This window comes from Drosophila montana, unplaced genomic scaffold (assembly GCF_035044405.1).
Source record: "Drosophila montana isolate Dmon_TW-CO22-7 unplaced genomic scaffold, ASM3504440v1 contig_3835_1, whole genome shotgun sequence".
Taxonomy (NCBI): Eukaryota; Metazoa; Arthropoda; class Insecta; order Diptera; family Drosophilidae; genus Drosophila; species Drosophila montana.
In genome coordinates, this window is record NW_026998706.1 from 214,957 (window position 1) to 234,881 (window position 19,925).

Here is a 19,925-nt window from a genome sequence, read left to right on the forward strand (position 1 = left end):
TTTGGTTACAACGATAACATTTTCTCACGCAGCACCAGCAGCGGTACTTGAACTGACAGTTGCACGTCATAATTTAACAGTTTAAAATGTGTGGCTTGTTGCAAGGATATTCGAAACACAGCTGGCACAGCTCCTGTTCAGGCTGTTTGCTAAGGATTGCCTTTTTTATTTATCTTTAGCTTTGACTTTGACAGGAAGGCGTGAATAATGTTTATTAACATATTTATACACGGTTCAAAGATCGAAACGAAAATGTTCGGTTTCATATAGATTGGTTGCTTACTTATCCTCCGAAGAAAATTACACACTCGTATGATCAAAACTATTTCTTTTCAGCTGGGCAAGGCTGAGTAATCACTGCTAGTTTTGTTTATATTAGGGTTTTATATAAAATTTGTCAAATTTTTTTCAACAGTTTGAAGTTTTCGAGATGTCAAGGAACGAACTCCCACAACCATAACAATTTTTTCGTATAGTAAAATTTATTATTACAATTATTACCAAAAAATTTATATTAAATAATGTTTTCATTATTTGTTAAAAAAAATTATAATTCTATTTTTCCCTATCATGTCCCACCTTGCACATTTTATATTTAGAACGTGTATACAAAATATGTGTAATGCAACCGCAGTATGGGGCCAAAATTGATTTTTACATTGGCTGCCGTGCTCCATACATGCTGCCTATTTTAAGAGCGCGCTTTTTAGAGTTCACAAAACTCAGACATGCCATTGACGGTCGCATAAAAAGATCATAATATTCTATTTTGAGTTGACGTTTTGAAGAGAGTCGATGAATATTGCAAGCGCAACAGGAATAATGTTTGATAAATATAAAAATCAATTTATGGAATAAACGACTAGAGTACGAATATATCATCAAATGCAATTTTTAAACATTTCGGTTTATTTGAACTAAACAAATTTGTCATCTTTGCAAATGTTTTTAATATATTTAAAATAGCATATGAAGTTATAAAAAATGGGTATATTAATATTTTAATTGATGTATTCAATTCGTTGAGTCTCTAAGATATAAGAGCCGATTTCGCTGTGATTGCTGATCATTAATATATAAATATAGTTTTTGAAAGGTAGAAATTACTTATTCCATATATCTGCATAGATATTTTAACTCATTGTTCCATTCTATGGGTACAAGGCATATAAATGAATACTATTATGTATTTCTTATAGTACAACATAGAAAACATCAAAGACCCTGGGCGGAGTGCTAGACCACATGGAGCGGCAAGCAGACAACTTCTTGGCTCACGTAGCTGCGCTCCAGCGCACATGTGATGCACTGCTTGTAGCCCTAGAAGGGCACTGATCGAGAGCTTAGCACCGAAGCAAGTTGGGGAAAATGACAACCACTAACAAAACAATAAACAAAACTCAGGAACAGTGCAAATCAAACAATGTTTGGATATACATCTATATAAATGTACATAGGCGCAGCATGAAATCGATGTTATGAAAAGACAACTTCGCGGGGGCAAGAGCACATAAATGCAGCTATAAAACACTCGACGGTTTTCATGCATGGCCCTGATCGACAATGCAACTGTAATTGTAACCCTAGCACATAAGTAATTAGTCCCTTTTATTTATGGAACAAAGCAGCTACGCATGCGCTGTGCAGTGACGGAGATGGGTGTTTTATGTACGCATGTGGCTATGTGTGTACATGTTCTTGTCTTGTCAGGTGCTGGGGGTCTTTCCGTGCTGTACCAAATGTCATAACTGAAATTAGAATTTGTTTCTGAGATGCTGCTTATATTGCTTATGTATAGTAATCCGGGTCTTCAAGATACACTCGGTGGAACAGTATTTCGGTAAATACAACCACTGCTGTCTGCTTTTTCATAAACATAGCTTAGGTAAAATGGTACTTACTAATCATATCAAAACCATACTGGTACTCTAATCATGTTAGAATTATAGCTCCCAAAAATGTATGAGCATATTAATATACAAATGTATGTACAGTCAGAATTAATCACCTCCGATCTCAATAAGGAAGTATGCATTTTTGATAAGCATCAAATACCGAGTCGATCTAGACATGTCCGTCTATCCGCATTCCTTTCGTATTTTAATGTTATACAAAAGACCTTTTCATTTAATATCGACCAGGCAATAAATACAGAAGTAACTTCAAATAAAATTTCAATACAACTGAGGATATATTGAGACTAAAGTGCGCAGCTCGCGGGAGCTGGTGTAGGGAATCTCAACTCTTACTTTTGTTAATGCGCCTTAGCGCCATATAAAGGTCCTTCGCTTATTAAAATTTGCTTTTGATAATCTGTCATATATGCTGTGTAAAGAAGTCATACAAAGTCATACATGTCGCGCCCTCTAGGACAATGCACTTATACTTACACTTACACTTCAGGAAACTCTTAGAAAAATAATCACTGAAAGCAGACTTTGAAATAGGTTAAAAAAAAATCAAAAAATCAAATTACTCATTTTCGCTTTATATAAATAAATACTCTTCAATGCTTACATTTAAAATTTGGTCTAGGATATCTGTCTTTAACTGCAATGCATTAGTTAAATACCATTACCCTAGATGTTATAGGTTTATTTCCAATAAAATAAGTGCGCGCTGCGCGCATCGAAATTATAAAATCGTAGCAGCATATAATCCTGCCATTTAGTCGGCAATAATCTGATGAAGAAAAGTTTACAGAAATAGAAGATCTCATATGAAAATCTCGTTTCAATTATGTTGACTTTACCTGAAAAGCCATACACTAAGTGCAAATATTTTTGGCACGTAGATCATACGCTCATTTAATAGCACGCCTTTAACGATTTTCTCTGCCACATAGGGCGTAGAAAGTCCGGGATAACTTTTCGATATTCTGTAAAAATTTCGAATAATTAACCAAACAGCTTTGCTGAATTAAATAACATTGAAGTCTACCCCGCATCGCTTAGCAACGGCAAATCTCCGCTGGTCCTCATTAAGTAAGTATTGGCGACTGTTGTACGCACATAGTCACAGTCCGAAAGGCGTAGCTCCGCACGAAGTGCTTCCATGAAGCCCATAATGCCATACTTTGTTGCCGTATAGATTCCCGCGCCAGGAAGCGGTACCAGTCCTATTTGCGGGATATAAAATCCGAATAAATAAAATTATTCATTGAAAGGCCAATAGCACAGACCTGCCAATGCATTAACTGCCACCAAGTGACCTGATTTACGCGTAATCATCTTTGGTAAAAACTCTTTTGTTGTCTAAAATCCGCATTCAATTAAAATTAATAAAGTAATTGTGGAAGCCTATTACATACCATTATATAGGAGCCGAGGTTAAGCTGCAAAATAGTGTCGATTTCATCGCTTTTCAGATGCGGCGTCGATGTCATTGGCATCAGGGAGGCATTGTTCACCAGAATTTCGACGGGCCCCAGCTCCTTTTCCACTCTAACAGCCATCAACTGTAGTTCACGTGGCGAGGAAACATCGTTCTATTGTACAAGGAGCATTAACATTATACCAGCACTTACATATACCACTTGCTTACCTTATAGGCCTTTGCCATACACCGAGGAATTTTAGATAGCAACTCCACTGTCTCATAGCAGCCTTTAGAATTGACATCAACGACAGCTACCTTGCATCCCCTTCTTGCCAGCTCCAGACAAATTTCGCGACCCAAGCCACTCCCACCGCCTGTCACCTTGAAAGTAGAACATATATGAAAGTGCGTCCATTTTCTCATCCATGCATACATGTATGTTCGTCAAATGAACAGTATGAACGCCGTAAACTACTCATTATAAAAACTAGACCCATTTAATTGGCTTTATTTGCAAACAATAGGCTGCTCATGTAAATATGTATGTATAAACATGCATCCAAAAACTGATTATGTTTGATTTAAACATGCGGCGTATTTACAATAGTTGACTAGCTCTTGCCCGTAATTAAAATAACGTGACCCGTTAGCTGGCCTGCAATTGACTACTTGATCTATATAGATATGTAGTATATATACTTAAGTCAGACAAAGAAGTAAGAAATTTGTGAGTATTTTTAAAAGCGTGTATATATGTGTCGAGGTCTGACGTTCTACCACTAAAGCGCGATTGTTACAAAACAAAAAGCTTACAATACACGCTTGTATGATATTCTTTATCTTGTATCTTCATTGGATATTAATCTTTTAATCTTTGTTTTCATTTTTGTTGCCGGACGGAGCGAAGCATAACGTCATAAATTTGCTTTTTATAAAATGAAAACAAAAGTGAAGTTTATAACCTTTTTTACAAAGTAAACCTGTTTTTTATGGCTAGTATATGTATAAGTGATTGGCAGAGTATAGAACAGACTGCGCTTTAATGACGCATGCTTGTATTACGTCCGACCCACCTACAGCTTTCGAACGGAATTCTAATAAAAACAATCCATATATGTATAAGATGTTGGGCAACTTCTTAAGGCGTAGCGTTCCCAAACGTATCTATACGTCAGTTTTGGCAGCCGTCTTGACCTTGCCGTAACTGTCAATTGACATTGAAACCCGTTTAATTATATAAATATGTATGCATGTATTTGTACATATTCATTCATATATATGCAAATACATTAAAATGGCGGCGGCTATTCATTTGATTTAAAAAAAACAACTAACATTGGCAACCAAACAAGGGAAATACATCATTTATATACATATTGTATGTATGTACATAACCAGTTGACTATTTTTGGAAAGCCAGGCGAAAATATTTGTTTGAGTAAAAAAAAATGCTGGGTAAGCGACGCAACCGCAACCGAGCCGCACCCATTCGGTGGACTAGATGTGAAGAGTGGAAAACCGAAGAAGAAAACTGCGTGACGTTACAATTTATGTATTGCATGTTTATATTAACTCAATTACATACATATGTATGTATGTTTGACATATATACGCCTGAGTCAAACGAACTGAGAATTTACAAAAAATATAATAATATCGTCAGCAAATTACAATCAAGTGCCCGCCTGGCCTTACCAGTGCTACCTTTCCGCTCACGTCTTTTTCCTTATGTCCCAGAGCGAAAAGGTAGTCCAAGAGATGTTTAAGAAGCACAGCAAATAACACAAAAGGCAGTAACAATAAAAAAACAATAATTTTTAGATTGTATATGCCGCGAGTTGTCTCGTCGTTGCGATGCACCAGCGCTGCAGTGGGCGTGGCCGGTGGCCCAACGTTGCTCGGCGACGCACTGGACGACGTACGCGTGATAGTTGTTGTTGTAGCCGTTTCCACCATGTTAACACAGTTGCATCAAAAATATTGTTATTTAACAATAAGTACGTTAACTTTATTTAAGTGTGTATATATGTACGTTTTTTAAAAGCGGTTTCCGTAATGAAATCACACGTGCGTTAACCAACCGATATCAAACAAAACTAAAACTGCGCGCACAGCTTTTCGTACTCTTTCTATGAGAACTGGAGATCGCTCTCTGCCAACTTGTATCGTTGTCGTCGAGTTATCTTGTTTTGTATCAAGCGACTGCAAAAATGAGTAGAGATCGTTGCTGTAGCTGTCGCTGTCGGCGCACCTCTCCCAATGCTTCCAATGGCGGTGGATTAGGTGCCTGAGCTTTGAGTGGAATTCAGTAGCTTACAATGAAGTATGAATGTGTAGGCAGTTTCACCTGATGTCTTGACTTTATAAACAATTGACTTATGTATGTTACCAAACATGTAAAATATTACATGTCCATAATGTTCGACTATAAAACACCCTGCATAAAACATTTGTCATAAACTACACATACAATAACCAATCGCATATAATTTCAATGTCTCAATCTCTAAAATGCTCAAATATAAATTAAAAGAAGACAAGACTGCCGATTGCTACCAAGCTCTAAATTAATTTACTTTGTTGTACTACCTTACCTATGTTCACTTATTTATGGATACAGGGTGTTACACAAAAATGTATCTCAATTTTTTTAATTTTGAGTGAAACTTTGAGCTTTTGTTGAATTCACTCGCTCATTTGTTATTCCAAGCAGGTAGGAAGCCTTTAAATAGCAGCTCTCGAACTTAAAAATAGAAAGCCGTCAAAATCATAATACCATGAATCTTAATTATTTTTCACTATTCCATGACAACTTACATACACGTAAAGTAAGTATTTATGACAAGTTAAATTTTAATATAGCCCAATTTGAATTCTTGCGCTGTTTTTTCTGCCTGTGTCAATATACCAAATTTGGTGTATCTAGCTCTTATTACGGCTATGCTTAAAAAACCAAGTCTTTATATTTATATCCAACCATCTTTTGGAAATGGGACGAGATATCGCTTAAAATGATTCGTGTCTAAATTTTGGTATTTCCCAGATAGAGATAAATCGACATACCTCCTCGTCCTGATTACGAACAACGTTATTGAACATTTTGTCTACCCATTTTATTTGATACAGGGTATAAAAACGAACACGTTTGTATACATTCTCGATTGTTTATAAATTCTTTCTATAAGAGCTATATAATACAGTAGATGGACTTTACTCATATGTAAGTATAATAATAAAGCCTTTAGCTTAGGTAAGCTATCGGGCTTAGTTTAGTTAAGATACAGGCCACAACAAAACTGTTTTTAACAATTAAATTTTCCACCGATCGTTTCTATGGCAACAAAAAGATTATATTCCTTTAATGGGGTCATAGACGACGCCTCCTTATATTAGCTATACATTATATGATATAATTATAACACCCTCTGCAAGGGTATATAAATGGAAAATGCAATGAGTGCATTGACCATAAAAACGGATGTGATATTTAGAATTTGTACATACATCTGTCTCAAATAAAGCTTATTTAAATCTAAAATTGGTATGAAGAAAATACACAGGCTTATTTGTATTGTATAGTATTTTTTTTCAAAAATAAAATTCCTATTTCAAATAAATCAAATTCCTTAATTGTAGGCATATTGTGATATAGTAAAATTAAATATGATATATTGATGTATGATGTATGACAAAACTTATAGTGTAGAATCATTTCCATAGGAATGATTATATATCAAAAACAAATTTGTGGAAAATATGTATATTAAATGAAATTTTCATTGATTTTGCTACATTTCACATTAGGACAACTTTAACGCACATTCTGTAAGCAAAAATATGACACATTTAAACAAATTTGAAGCAACCCTTAAATCGAATAATGCTTACTTTTTAAATTCAGCAAATGGTTCGTTTGTTGGCGTAGTTTTAAATTTTGTGGGTTCCGTATCATTGCGACAGCCGTCTTTTCAATAATACCCTCGATGCTCCGCAATAACAAATCCTTATTTGAAAACTTTATGACAAGTCTGTAATCACCATCTATCGCACGCGAGGCTTCCCAATCAGCTGGGACAGGTTGAACATCGGAGCTATCATTGCTCTCGTTTTCATCTTTAACTTCGTTTTTCATAGTGCGGCGACACTTCTTTTTGGCACATGTTGCGTCAAGTTCTTCCTCTTCCGATGCATCGAAAAACAACTTGTTTTTATTGCTCTCTAGGTGGCGTTCGTCTTGATTGCGATCACGTTTTGGACACGTGCAAATTTTAAGGTACAATACTTGCTGACCCAATATGTCACGGCTGGAAAGAGAATTTTTTGTGGGTAAACCTAATTTTTGCAAATGAATAACATACTTCATGTTTTCCAAGCAAAAAACCAAGCAGGTTTCCTTGCGACCAAAGCATGAGTTCTGACAGGCAAAACTGAAGGCAAGAGTTTGGCGAACGAATCCACCGCTTTCGTGGCTAGAACGACTCATATTCAATGGCACAAGCACAGAGTATCGTTCTGCAATACTTTTTCCTTCAGATGTTCCACAATAAGAAGTGTTTGGGTTTTCACATCGTAGTAAACTTTCTCGCATACTTTGATTGTCCTTAACTTAAAAGAAACCAATTATTGATAGGGGAACATTTTATGCAACTATTATTTACTTACTGGGATCTGTGCTTAAATGGTTTTGACAGCGCAGAACGGGTCCACTGACGTCCTTAACAAAGCAAAGAAACGCTCGCAAATTCAGCGGCTGAATAGGCATTTTTGTTTTAAATTTTACATCAATATTAAAAGTCTTATTCATACGGATGTACAGCTTGTTTAATGGCATTGAAAACATCCAGTGCGACTTTGGCGGCTCCTCAAGGACCATGCCAAAATAATAATCACCATTGTTGTGATTTTCCAACTTGGGTAAGGAGTTAATCTGTGACTTGATATCTTGAAGCATCATTTCACGCAACACGGATTGCTTGAATATAAAAAAAATAATGTGCAAATGTTTATATAAATTTATGACTGCACGTTGTAACAAAAAAAATATATAAAACATATTTATGTAGCTTTTAACGGCATCCTTCACAATCGCATGCTTTTTAATGTCGTTAGTATTTTCTCTTATTAATTAATTCATAAGGGTGATTGTTGCTCTTGATATTGATTGATTGACATTGTAGTTTAGCGTCATTTCGGACTCGGACAAGACATCAAGATAATATTAATCGGCAAAAGGAACAATTAAAATACCAATGAAATGTACAAAATATTAGGTCAGTAAAAAACAACTTTCATCTGCAATGGGTCTCTTTTCGTGGAAGCCCATTCTGGGTAAAAACATGCTAATCCAATTATTGATTGTTACGCTCATATTTATGCTAACGTTGTTCGGGCTTTTCGCCAATCGTTACTCTTGGCGTGGTCGAAAACGTTTCGTCTTTTCAAAGAAATATTTGGCATATGCTATGCTAGTAACAATCCTATTTACAAGTGTATATATTCGTCAGATGTACCTGGACTATACAAATGCACAACTCAATTTACGCGACGCCGTCAAATTATACAGCTATATGAATACGACAGTAGCTATTCTCAATTTTTTCACTCAAATGCTATTGAGCAAGAAGGTGGCGCGAATGATGAGCAACGTCCCCCTTTTTGAAACGTTAAATGAACTTCATGTTGAAATCAACACAATAAAAAAATCTGTGATCTTGGCACTGATTAAAGTCATTGGATTCCCGCTTGTTATGGAGATGGCTTTGGTGCTGCAGCAAAAACGTAATGAACCTCAGCTTTATTGGACCTGGTCGCTCTATAAATTGTTTCCAATGATAATTGCAAATTTTTTAAACAATTGCTACTTTGGTGCAATGATCATAGCGAAGAACATTATGGAAACCTTAAATGAGAGACTAAAATTGCTAGTACAACGGGTGAATTTCATGCAGCAGGAGATCCATAAAAATCTATACACGAAATATTACCGCATTCAGCGCTATTGCACATTAGCGGACGAGCTTGACGTGCTTGCCGTGAAATACAAAATTATATGCATTCAAACTACGAAGTACATGGCTTTGATGTCACTCTCAATAGTCCTTTCGCTGATTTGCCATCTGCTAGGCATCACTGTTGGATTTTATAATCAGTATTACGCTATTGCTGAGTCTTTTATTGGAGGCAAACGGTACGATGCGTTCGGTGCACTGATCAATTTAGTGTTCTTGGCCATATCTATCTCTGAAGTAGCCTTGCTGACGTACGTGAGTAATGACATTTTGATCGCAACTCGAACGACAGGAATCATTTTGCAAGAGATAAAATTACAACAAGCCGATTGGCGCTTTCGACAATGCGTACACGCATTCTCACTGCAAGTTGACACGATAAATTACAAAGTAAAGCCAATGGGACTTTTTGAAATTAACATTTCGCTTATAACTAGCGTAATTTCTACAGTAGCTAGTTTTTCGCTCATACTTGTGCAATCAGATCTGTCCCAGCGCTTTAAGCAATCATAGGAAGTTTTATTTATTATGTGCGTACATGTTACCTGACTAAACTGCATCAAGTTTCCTGACTGCAAGAAAATAAAAACCAATTAATCAGATAAAAACCGTTGTATTATTGCCAATTGTACTTACATGAAGGCCTTGTAGAAAAGCCATTGGCTCAATGGGCCTGCAAGTATAAATAAATGTACGTACATCAGTTTATTATGGTCTTCGATTATTTTTTGCATAACTTATGTTGCCCAAACTATATTTTGCGAAGTACAAGTTTCTTACCTTTTTGGTATTATTAGGACAAGATAAGTTTGAATTGTCTACGTTACTCTAATGAAAATTCATTAAAAGCGCCTTTTGTAATGATTTTTACTTTCATAAACTTGTGCAAAAAGCAGTCGATTTCTATTTTTATATTTATGTTTGTATGTAAACGCATTACAAAACAATAAAGTCAACTTGTAAATCACATACACTTACATATCGTCTGTAACATTTTCAATATTAATATTTTCCTGCGACGTTGAGACAGAAGTTTCAAAAGTTTCCTCCTCCTCCAGAAGAAACGTGCTTTGCCTGAAATGGAAGCAAACGTGCAAACCACAATTAATAATTTAAAAATTAATACACACAGGTAAATTCACAAACAATTCATTACACCTCGTGTGTCAACATTTAAATGCATACATAGGCAGCGATCTAACAATAATACCTTTTTTTCTCACAAGACATTGCCAGCGTAATGTAAATAATCCTTCCTAACAAATACAACACCTACATACATATGAATGCATATATTTTAAGAATAAGTATTAAAATTCTAAAAACTTAACAAGTGGTTTCTTCTTCCCATTTCGAAAGTCACAGTGTGGCCTATCGGACGGACACAGCTGTTGTCGATAAATGCACTTTTTGGTAAGGGTACTCCATACATTAATTTTTTATTAAATTTACGCAAATTTAAAGTAGTTTCATTCTATATTGAATTCGAAAATAGATCAAATAGAAGATTGATTCAAAATAACAAACATATCCCATCCATTTTAAAGCATTCACTTATTTATTTTCTTTTTAAGATAAATTATTAGGCATATGGTTAGGCCACAATTTGTACCTTCACTAAGATTGTATTAATGGCCATGCAAAATTTCGCGAATTAGGGATTAATCTTTCAGATTTTGGAAGTTGCATGAGCCATGATTTGAATGATCTGAAAAGGACCTACTGCGCTACTACGATTCAATTTTTTGATTATGGGATTATGTGAAATTGTATATAAAGCTAACACTACTCTTATGGACACTCCGATTAGGTAGATCATAAATCGGGTCACACCAATTCCATCCATGTTAGGTGGGCCCTTTAGGCCGAACTGAAATTACCCGACTTTCGGTATCCGCCCAAAAGTTTTTTCTGTGCTCAAGATTTCTTTAAACAAAATATGTATATGCGTATGTATGTTAGCACATAATGTATTATTGAATGCATGGGCACTTGTCATATGCTAAAGTAGCTTTATAAATATGTACATATTAAAATTAAGCATTACAGATTAATGACAACAATATAATTAAGAAAGTTTAACTCTACTTCTCGGTTATCTCCCTGTGAAGATCGTTTTGAGGGTCATTTTCGCTCTTAAGATTATTGTCAACAATATATTTAAGTTAGCTTAACTCTATTTTTCAATTGTCCTGTTCAGTTGTCCATTATTTTGAACCTCAGTGTCCGTCGTAAGAGAAGAAATTGAGGACTTATTTGCCTGTCTGAAAAACCGAAAAACAGAAAGAGTTTTATCAATAAAGGAAAGCTAAAAACAGCTTCTAAAAATCTAAAAAAAAATTTTGAAAATAATGATATCTTGTGACTGAAATTCGTACTAGTTAAAACACATATGTACATATATGTACCTGTAAAATACGTAATGCTGGAGCATGAAAAATATGTCAAACAACACAGAAAACAAACCGAGACCAAATTTCGTCGGATCACCAAATATTGAAACCCAATCGTCTGAAAAAACATAACAAAAATCAGTCGGTTTTAATTTATACATATTATTAATGCTACTAGTACTAGCTTACCGTAGTTATGTGCATTTAATATCATTTGTAGCATACTCAGAATGCCACCGGTAAAATCCAATAAAATATTGCCAATACTCCTGAAAGGTGTTTGTTAAGCAAATGTACACTTGTTAGAGAATTTATTTTGTGCTTACTTACCACCCTATAGTACTCTTCCTTTTATAGTTCATTAAGGCCTGTGGTATATACTTTATGATTGTAATCGCCAATTTTACATAGCTGCGTAGTAAAATAATATTATAACGCTTGAGAAATATTTAAAATTTCATATTTAGTACCTGCAGTAGTATAGAAAATCTAGCCAATGAATTACAGATCCTCCGGCTAACCCTGCTGATATGACCACAACAAGAGCAAAAACTATCAAGAGACCATAAGCAGTTTTTGAGACTCGTTGTTGTCCCCGCTAAATGTAAACACAAAATTTGGTTAATCTAAGGAGCTTTTACATTTGATTCACAACTACCTCATACTTAAAACACTGTCCAATAGTCAGGCTTGTCGCAAATATAGCGTGCAATGAAAATACCACGTCATTCAATAGAACTGGATTGACGCCACGAGGATGTCTATCTCCGTATTCATTTTGTAAGCTTTGGATAAAGTAGAGTCCACAGTTAAACATGCTATACAGTGTAAATCCAACAATATTCAGAGTTAAAAAATCAAAGTTTAACCCCTCAACCGATTTGCGGCGATAGTTGATCCATATTTGTGGATAAAAAGAAATTGACCACGCCACGAAGTAAATCCAACCAAAAATAACGGAAGTGTAAATAATAGCTTGAGATTTAGCCACAACGATTCGCACAAAAAGTGCATCGGTGCTGAAAAGAGTATACACATATTAAAATGTCAAGTGATTTGAACTTTTTCTTACATCGATGTGTCACTAGAATTGCTACTTGCAGTGATCTCTACATGACCGGCTGCTCGACCCGTTACAACGATAGTTTCATTGTATGAGATACCTGCGCGGCATACGAAGGACTCAGGATCCAAATCCACATGATCTTCATGTTGTTTTACTAACGTTAAGTTAACAGTGTCTGCAAGGTTGTTGCTGTACGATTTAAAATTGGATTGATAAAAGGCTCTTCATAGCAATATTAATATATAGTACTCACCTAGCATAAATCACGAAGCTTTCATTGGCATTCACCAGCACCGTCAGGTCATGAGTATTTACTGTAAAAACACTACTTTCTTGAGCGTATCCAAAACCAACTGAATTTATAAAATACATTTGAACAATTGATTTGGTAAAATATTTATTAAGAACTTACTAGCCAATATTACAAGCGTTTGCCGTAAATAACTCAAGCAAAGTACCATTTTTCATTAATATACTGTTTTTTTTTTTGTTGCTTTTTTGTTTTAGAACACCTGCAAATTAAATGTCCCATTACCATTTTACTATAATTACACCTTGTGTTTTAAAAGAACATTAAAATAGTTAAAGTATTGTAACGTGCAAATTGAACTATTACAGAATTAAAAAGATGTCTCCAATTTTAAGCCGTTATTTTAAAAAATCACATTTATTAAAATATAAGTCAAAAGTGGCCACGGAAATTGAAAATGCATCTGTACGTGGTCTCCATTGTATATGATGAAAATTTTAAAAGTTATTGACTTTTACAAATTGCAGTACTTAATATCAATAGATTGTAGATTGTATATCAATTGAAGTCAGAAAAAAAATCGTTAGCTGATATATATATCTTCATCGCGCTTATTGAGAGTAGATGCAATAGGCATGCAGGGCAGGCTTTACAGGCAATCAATTATGAACAGGAAAGTACAGAGTGCAAGCACACAGTTAATGTAGGAGGCTATTAAAGAATATTTGGATATACATATATAAAATGTATTATATTTTAAAGTTTCTTGAAGGGATTTAAATACCTCAGATATTTCTTTTATGTTGCTATTTCATTAAATGGCCTGTGGAAGAACATTTCTTTATTCTTTTTATACGGTCCGCAATAGTTTTACAGCTTGCAATCAAATCGAGCTTTTTGCAAGCATTAGCAAAACTAACAACAATCTATACGAGCCAAATTCTTACTCATGTACATACACACATATCCAAGTGTATCACTTCTACCGCTTGTATACAAATGTATCACTAACACTTACAAGCACAGAAAAATATATATAGCAGTGGTTCCTATAAATCAAGCCGCCTTGACTATGGCTTGTTACACTTAATAAAAAAAAAAACTTTTTCGACTGCTCATTTAGTTATTCATTTATGGCATAACAGATGACTTTGCAAAAGCTGTTTAAAAAAAGTATACAACATCCTGAAATGCCACTTATCACCACTTTGATAACGCTAATCGGCTTGTTACAGTTGTTGCATGTTCCGCTTAATTGGGCAATTCAGACGCCGATAAATGCGTTGCGATAATTAAAAATACCTAAATTAGTAGACACTTCATATAATAATGGGAATTTTGAATGGGAATTGAAAGTACAAGTCAAAGTTGCGCCGACCGAAAACTGGTCACGTTGGAACATAAATGCAATTCTTTCTGATCACACTCTTTATTTTTGTTTGTATGTACATATGTACATGTACATATATGCGCATATGAATATGAATACATTCGCATGCTTCGTATTTTGTATATGCGTAAATTTATTTATATCTAAATATCCACATTTGCTGACTTAACCAACTGTATAAATAAACGATAAAAAATGCAGCATATAAAACCAATTTTTAGATGTCTTTGGCAGCCGGATTAGAACTTTCACTTGGAAGCTTGTGAATTGGAAAGCACTGTTGATTTCTGAACAATAACAATGCCGAAGAATCTACGCTATATATTGACAGAATATTTCTGCACTGATCGTGCTATTGAATAGTGCTGTAAATCAATCTCGAAGCGAATTAATAACCAATTCTTGTAACTTTTAACGTGCTCAATTTATAATTTACCAATCGGTAGCTTCAATATGTTTAACGATAGCAACAACGGCACGACTGTCAAGATACTGAGGCGCTGTGCACAGCGCCAATACTTATGTATAAACGAAGCTCACGCCGCTGTGGGGTTCGGCGCGCTTCAACAGCTCTGTCGTGCGACGATTGTAGCTTTTGTTTTTGCACTTCAGTTGTTGAATTGAGTTGAATATCGTGTATTTAAATAGAACTTCGTTTTCTATAAATAATCTTATAAAGTAATTGCTGATATGCGTTAAACTATGACGGATAAGCAGTCGGATTGAACACATATAAATTATACTTATAGACATATGAAATTAAAGATTACATAGCATAAGTACATACATATTAAGTTAAGTATCTCTTTGTCTTAGTCTCTCAGATCGAGCATTCACATAAGGAAAAGACACATACACTGAAAGCATTTATTATTTATATGTACTTTCCTATGTACATATATATGATAAGATAAACTTAACTCACATCACTTTTTTGAGATGTCTAAGTTCTTCCTTTACAGTCTTTGTTGGGCCGAATATTATTCCATATCTATTAGTTATTAAAAAACTGATTAATATTCATACACCAAAACGCAAACATCAAATAACAATAAGATAATATGTTAAAAACAGATGTATATCGGATTACCAGCGTAGACCATTTTTTTTTAGTTCAGTTAAACACAATTACTTATATTCTTGAAACCATTTTTCATTCGTTTTAAGTCAAATTATATCACAGTTTACAAACTGAACTAACGAAACATTGAAAAACATCTCAGTAAGTTATAAAAATACACCGGTTGTACGAATTGTACAGTCGTACTCTTAGATGCGACTACCACAGCTGAGATAACAAGTCCGGTATATTCGCCTGTAGAATCATTGTAGCTTGTTGTGATTGGCGCGTCGATTCTTCTCCAGGATTAATGCGCGACTGTAAAGAAAAGCAGATACATTAAGAGTAGAGTTACAGTTGAAGCCAAATACACTCACCGATAGCGCTCATAGAACCCGACGATTGTACCGAGCTCTTGCTTAAAGAGACGTACTAACATGCTATCGAAGCCTTCGAGCTCAGGCAGGCTAAACATATTAAACTGCAGCAGATGATCCTTGGAGGAGTCCGCCTCAGAATAGACAGCCAACCATTTTGGTATTTCTTCAAGTAGGTACGGATTGGCTGGCACCAATGCAGTATGTGTATGTGAAGGTGGTGAATACAATGGCGCTTCGGGCCGTATTGCTTTAGGAGGTTCTGCTGACGTGGTATAAACGTAGTAGGATGTAAGACATGGATGTTGCCGCTGGCACTGCCCGGTATACTGGTTTTCATAATAGGTACCATGCAGCTTCGAGACGACGCGGCGCCAACCAACCGGCAGACCCTCGCGCTCCAATGGATGATTCCAATGCGTTGTATGTGCGTTGTGGTCAATATAGTATTTCCTACCATGCAGCGTGTATTGCGTGGCCCAACCTGGCGGCAGTGGCAATTCTTCGCTCTCATTAAGCGACTGCTGTGAGGGTACTTTTTGCAACGCTCCGTTACCATTGTTATCTCCAGCAGTTGAAGTACTGGATGCAGGCGGCGTGAGAGGTGGCGCATAGAGGGATTGAACCGAAGTAGAGGCGCCACGCATGCTGCCAGAGCTTCCGCCTCGACCACTCAGAGATCCACCTAAGGGTACTGGTAAATGATGATGATGATGTGGAGTAACACTAAGCGTAGCCGATGACGCTGTTGTATTACTGTAAATTGGAGATTCAGAGCGCTGTGATTGCGTCACCCGCATGGAAGATACGCGATACGGATTCTCATATATTGGATACGAATCGCTGGAATAACTACCAACCATATGCGCTGCCAATTGTTGTTGCTGATGCTGATGATGTTGTCCTAGTGGTGATCTGAAAATGTGTACTCGAAATTAAATTGAGTATGAACTATGAACAATGAACTATTCCATACCTTGTCTGGGGATACCGTGGTTGATCTTTTGTTGCTATTGTAGACGGTTCGAATCGAATCACTGATCCAAATGTAGTGGAAGGGTGATGTAGGAGCTGTTGTGGTTGCTGCATTGCGAACTGTGCAGGTGATGGGGGTCGGCGTGGCATTTGTATCAAATTTGCGTAGGAGCTGTTAAGTAGTCCATGATCGACGTCATAGCTAGTTGTACCCCCATGCGGTTGCGAGGGCTTCTGGGCAGAATAACTTCGCTGGAAGCTCCTTGTTGGATTGTTGGTTAGTAGCAGTGGCGATGACTGCTGACGTCGCATACGGTCCATTTGCTCAATGTTGACGTAGTTACTGTTTCCTTGGCATAGCTGGTTGCTACCACCTCGAAATTGTGCGTTACCCTGTGTTGGAAGTGATTGCTGATTGTTTAGCGGCAACTGGCTTTGAGCTCTGCGCGCGTGATAGTAATCCGGCTGAACATCACTACAAGAATACGTATTGCGACTAGAACTCGAGCTGCGCGGCTTAAACTCACAGCTAGGCGAAGTACTTGCACACCTCTGCAAAGACTTCTTTTTTGCACGTTGATGTTGATCTGAATAGGAAGTCCACACATTTATCACCGGTATCTCCGGCGGGGTATCCTTCTTCACATACTTCCCCACTACGCCCTCTTTATGTGCCTGTGATTTATCCTTGCCCCGGCGCGAGAGCATCGTTGGTTTACGATTGCACAGCAAAATTGTTAAATAGTTCATGCAGGGCAGCCGATCTGAGACACTTTGTTTTGTCTTTTTATAATTTTCACTTTACTACGAGCTTTACTGTGCAATTTATGTTGCAAACTATGATTATGTGTAATCAAATATATTTTAGCTGTATTAAATCGTTTTGGACATGTTCGATCGGCCGACAAACTAAACTGAACGAACTATTGTCGTTCACCTAGTTCCGCTACCCAGCCTATGATGTTAATTTCTAACATATACGAAAACTAAACAACCGAATGAACTGGGCGACAGTTTGTACAAGTAACGGCTAACTTACAAGCCAAGACTAGTTAGATTGTCTTTTAAAGCGATTAATACTTGAATCACAATATTCTGTTAATTGGGTTAAAAACCACTAACAGAACCTCAAATGACAATGTTATTCTTTCTTTGTTCAAAAATATAATAGAGATGGCCTAAGCGATATTAATGTTACGATACTCATCACTAGCGTAATGTTGTAGAATTTACAAAATTTCGCCAAGTTCTTTAAATTCATATAAAATGTTGTTCGCAATTTTTTCGTTATATATACATACATTAGTCTTCTATTATATTATCAATTGCTAAATATAATGTCTAGTTCTTCAAAATCATAAAACATTTGATAGTGAAGAATTAGTTGGCAAAAAAACATGACAAAATGCCAACTCGACTTAATATCAGTTTATTTTGATATTGATTTTAATTCTTCATTAATGTTTTTTATTTGAATTAAAACACCTTTATTCAATGCTGAATTATTTGCACATATGCGTTTAGTGATGTCCATGGGCTTCGGCCTCCAACTGTTCTTTGGATTTGTAGCCAACTTGTTCTTCTGGAGTGTGGGGCCAGAACGTTGGCTTGTTGATCGGATCCAAAGCGGTGTCAGGGAATGCATCACGATAATCCTCCATTGTCATTTGGTCATATGGGAGCAATGCCTTCAAATGAGCGATTTCCTTCTGGTAATTCTGAATGCGTTGCTCAGAAGCTTTCTTGTAATTGGATATCTCGCACTGCGATTCCTCGATTTCGGCATCAACAAGTTTCGACACACTGTCCTTTGGGTAGGGCACGGACAAGCCATCGTACTGTTTCTGGAAGCTATCGACAAGACCAGCAACGGGTATCAAGCGTTTGTAGTATGCCCAATCAATTTTTGGTGGGCTCTCTGGATTAGCCAGCACGGCGCGCACATATATGTCCGACCTTGTCTTAAAGGCACCAAAACTGCTTTTTTGGCTTGCGGGCACACGCTCTGCCAGAGCAGACCAGTTGATCGAAGATTGAGTGATGCGTCGTGCTGCCATAATTATGCCGAACGCTGAAAAGTACAAAAATAAGTGTTTCCGTAGTTTTAGTTTTTTAAATCAGAACAGGAGGTATATGTATATGCACCAAGTGTCTTTAAGTATATACAGATTTCGTTTTACAACCTAAATACCAAGTTCAGAATTCGCACAGAAAATTTGTTCTGCAATAATTATGTAATTTTGTCGGAACCCAAACGAACGTATATATAATAACACGATTAAGAATGTTTATTTCGGGCTATCGGCCTCTATTTCTCCCATTAGAATCAGATGTACAAAGGTAATTTCCCAATTAATTATACTAAATTTTAATAAGTTTTATTTTACATGCGATTTTCACACTACTTACTTCAACAAAAATAATTATTATCGATTCAGACAGTGAAAGTAATCGAGTACTTTTCTTCGAAATTCGATTGGCAGTGTAGCAGTCAATATTTTTTTCCTGCCAATTTTAACAACTGGTCACACTCATCGAACACAAATTTTGGGAAGCAATTTCTGTAAATCCGCTAAAAAATATTTGCTTTTACAATATTATTGGGTAAAATGCTTAAGCTTTGTGCTCAAGGATTACAACAGACGCGTGCCCTGTCCTCAGCCACTGCATCGGTAACGCGGTTGCATCGTTCTGTGTACTGCCGCATTTATCCGACGGTTGTGGTGCACTCGGACGGATCCACCATTAACATTCGATATCATGAGCCCCGCAAAATAATAAAAGTAATTATATAAGACTTTTACTTGCATGTGTGTTTCAAAAATTTATATGTTCCATACAGCTGCCATTGGATCTGAGTACATTGTCCGATTTGGAGCGTAAGTCACGTTTAGAGGCTAGAAAGCCGCGAAAAAAAGTCAAGATTATGGATGAAGTGGAGGATAATTTTAATGCCAGAAAGTATATGAAATATATAAAAATGAATAAGTAAACTTTTATTCAAATAAAAAAAATTCCCATCTTTTATAAGTTCTCATATTAATGCAATGACAGCAAAAATGTCGTTTACTGAAGCTATTCGCTATTA

At 36.1% G+C, this 19,925-nt stretch overlaps 7 protein-coding genes across 11 annotated transcripts; 2 read left to right on the forward strand and 5 right to left on the reverse strand.

The window, feature by feature from the left end:
• Positions 1 to 2,560: 2,560 nt before the first annotated feature.
• On the reverse strand, positions 2,561 to 5,489 carry LOC135438034 (short-chain dehydrogenase/reductase family 16C member 6). Its single transcript, XM_064696156.1, has 7 exons — positions 5,014 to 5,489; positions 3,544 to 3,699; positions 3,311 to 3,487; positions 3,182 to 3,254; positions 2,941 to 3,118; positions 2,753 to 2,878; positions 2,561 to 2,682 (listed from the first exon to the last, which is right to left on the reverse strand). The coding sequence occupies exons 1-7, from the start codon at positions 5,272 to 5,274 to the stop codon at positions 2,595 to 2,597; spliced, it is 1,059 nt and encodes a 352-aa protein (XP_064552226.1). The 5' UTR covers positions 5,275 to 5,489; the 3' UTR covers positions 2,561 to 2,594.
• Positions 5,490 to 6,856: 1,367 nt separating this feature from the next.
• On the reverse strand, positions 6,857 to 10,684 carry LOC135438027 (cellular tumor antigen p53). The gene is made up of 8 exons (XM_064696146.1): positions 10,537 to 10,684; positions 10,305 to 10,400; positions 9,963 to 9,999; positions 9,872 to 9,898; positions 7,981 to 8,290; positions 7,677 to 7,923; positions 7,207 to 7,622; positions 6,857 to 7,141 (listed from the first exon to the last, which is right to left on the reverse strand). The coding sequence occupies exons 1-8, from the start codon at positions 10,554 to 10,556 to the stop codon at positions 7,119 to 7,121; spliced, it is 1,176 nt and encodes a 391-aa protein (XP_064552216.1). The 5' UTR covers positions 10,557 to 10,684; the 3' UTR covers positions 6,857 to 7,118.
• Gr94a (Gustatory receptor 94a) lies at positions 8,616 to 9,890 on the forward strand. The gene has a single exon (XM_064696158.1). It carries the CDS (start codon positions 8,616 to 8,618, stop codon positions 9,837 to 9,839), a length of 1,224 nt encoding a protein of 407 aa, XP_064552228.1. The 3' UTR covers positions 9,840 to 9,890.
• A 584-nt stretch (positions 10,685 to 11,268) lies between the features above and the next one.
• On the reverse strand, positions 11,269 to 13,297 carry Ctns (Cystinosin). Of its 2 annotated transcripts, XM_064696147.1 has the most exons (9): positions 13,198 to 13,297; positions 13,039 to 13,138; positions 12,792 to 12,974; positions 12,378 to 12,738; positions 12,190 to 12,317; positions 12,050 to 12,130; positions 11,909 to 11,988; positions 11,735 to 11,837; positions 11,269 to 11,590 (listed from the first exon to the last, which is right to left on the reverse strand). In XM_064696147.1, the coding sequence occupies exons 1-9, from the start codon at positions 13,244 to 13,246 to the stop codon at positions 11,503 to 11,505; spliced, it is 1,173 nt and encodes a 390-aa protein (XP_064552217.1). In that variant the 5' UTR covers positions 13,247 to 13,297; the 3' UTR covers positions 11,269 to 11,502. The 2 variants fall into 2 exon arrangements, with proteins under 2 accessions (XP_064552217.1, XP_064552218.1); XM_064696148.1 differs by lacking the exon at positions 13,198 to 13,297 and having other exon boundaries at positions 12,792 to 12,960; positions 13,039 to 13,060.
• On the reverse strand, positions 13,203 to 17,851 carry sav (salvador). Of its 3 annotated transcripts, none has more exons than XM_064696144.1 (6): positions 16,839 to 17,851; positions 15,863 to 16,777; positions 14,862 to 15,803; positions 13,820 to 13,858; positions 13,689 to 13,746; positions 13,203 to 13,297 (listed from the first exon to the last, which is right to left on the reverse strand). In XM_064696144.1, the coding sequence occupies exons 1-3, from the start codon at positions 17,585 to 17,587 to the stop codon at positions 15,749 to 15,751; spliced, it is 1,719 nt and encodes a 572-aa protein (XP_064552214.1). In that variant the 5' UTR covers positions 17,588 to 17,851; the 3' UTR covers positions 13,203 to 13,297; positions 13,689 to 13,746; positions 13,820 to 13,858; positions 14,862 to 15,748. The 3 variants fall into 3 exon arrangements, with proteins under 3 accessions (XP_064552214.1, XP_064552213.1, XP_064552215.1); XM_064696143.1 differs by lacking the exon at positions 13,689 to 13,746 and adding an exon at positions 14,338 to 14,790; XM_064696145.1 differs by lacking the exons at positions 13,203 to 13,297; positions 13,689 to 13,746; positions 13,820 to 13,858 and having other exon boundaries at positions 15,558 to 15,803; positions 16,839 to 17,230; positions 17,365 to 17,593.
• Positions 17,852 to 18,250: 399 nt separating this feature from the next.
• ATPsynD (ATP synthase, subunit D) lies at positions 18,251 to 19,269 on the reverse strand. Of its 2 annotated transcripts, none has more exons than XM_064696174.1 (2): positions 19,247 to 19,269; positions 18,251 to 18,908 (listed from the first exon to the last, which is right to left on the reverse strand). In XM_064696174.1, exon 2 carries the CDS (start codon positions 18,892 to 18,894, stop codon positions 18,358 to 18,360), a length of 537 nt encoding a protein of 178 aa, XP_064552244.1. In that variant the 5' UTR covers positions 18,895 to 18,908; positions 19,247 to 19,269; the 3' UTR covers positions 18,251 to 18,357. The 2 variants fall into 2 exon arrangements, with proteins under 2 accessions (XP_064552244.1, XP_064552245.1); XM_064696175.1 differs by lacking the exon at positions 19,247 to 19,269 and adding an exon at positions 19,225 to 19,245.
• A 79-nt stretch (positions 19,270 to 19,348) lies between these two features.
• mRpL55 (mitochondrial ribosomal protein L55) lies at positions 19,349 to 19,867 on the forward strand. The gene is made up of 2 exons (XM_064696176.1): positions 19,349 to 19,620; positions 19,680 to 19,867. Exons 1-2 carry the CDS (start codon positions 19,447 to 19,449, stop codon positions 19,827 to 19,829), a joined length of 324 nt encoding a protein of 107 aa, XP_064552246.1. The 5' UTR covers positions 19,349 to 19,446; the 3' UTR covers positions 19,830 to 19,867.
• The last annotated feature ends 58 nt before the right edge of the window (positions 19,868 to 19,925 follow it).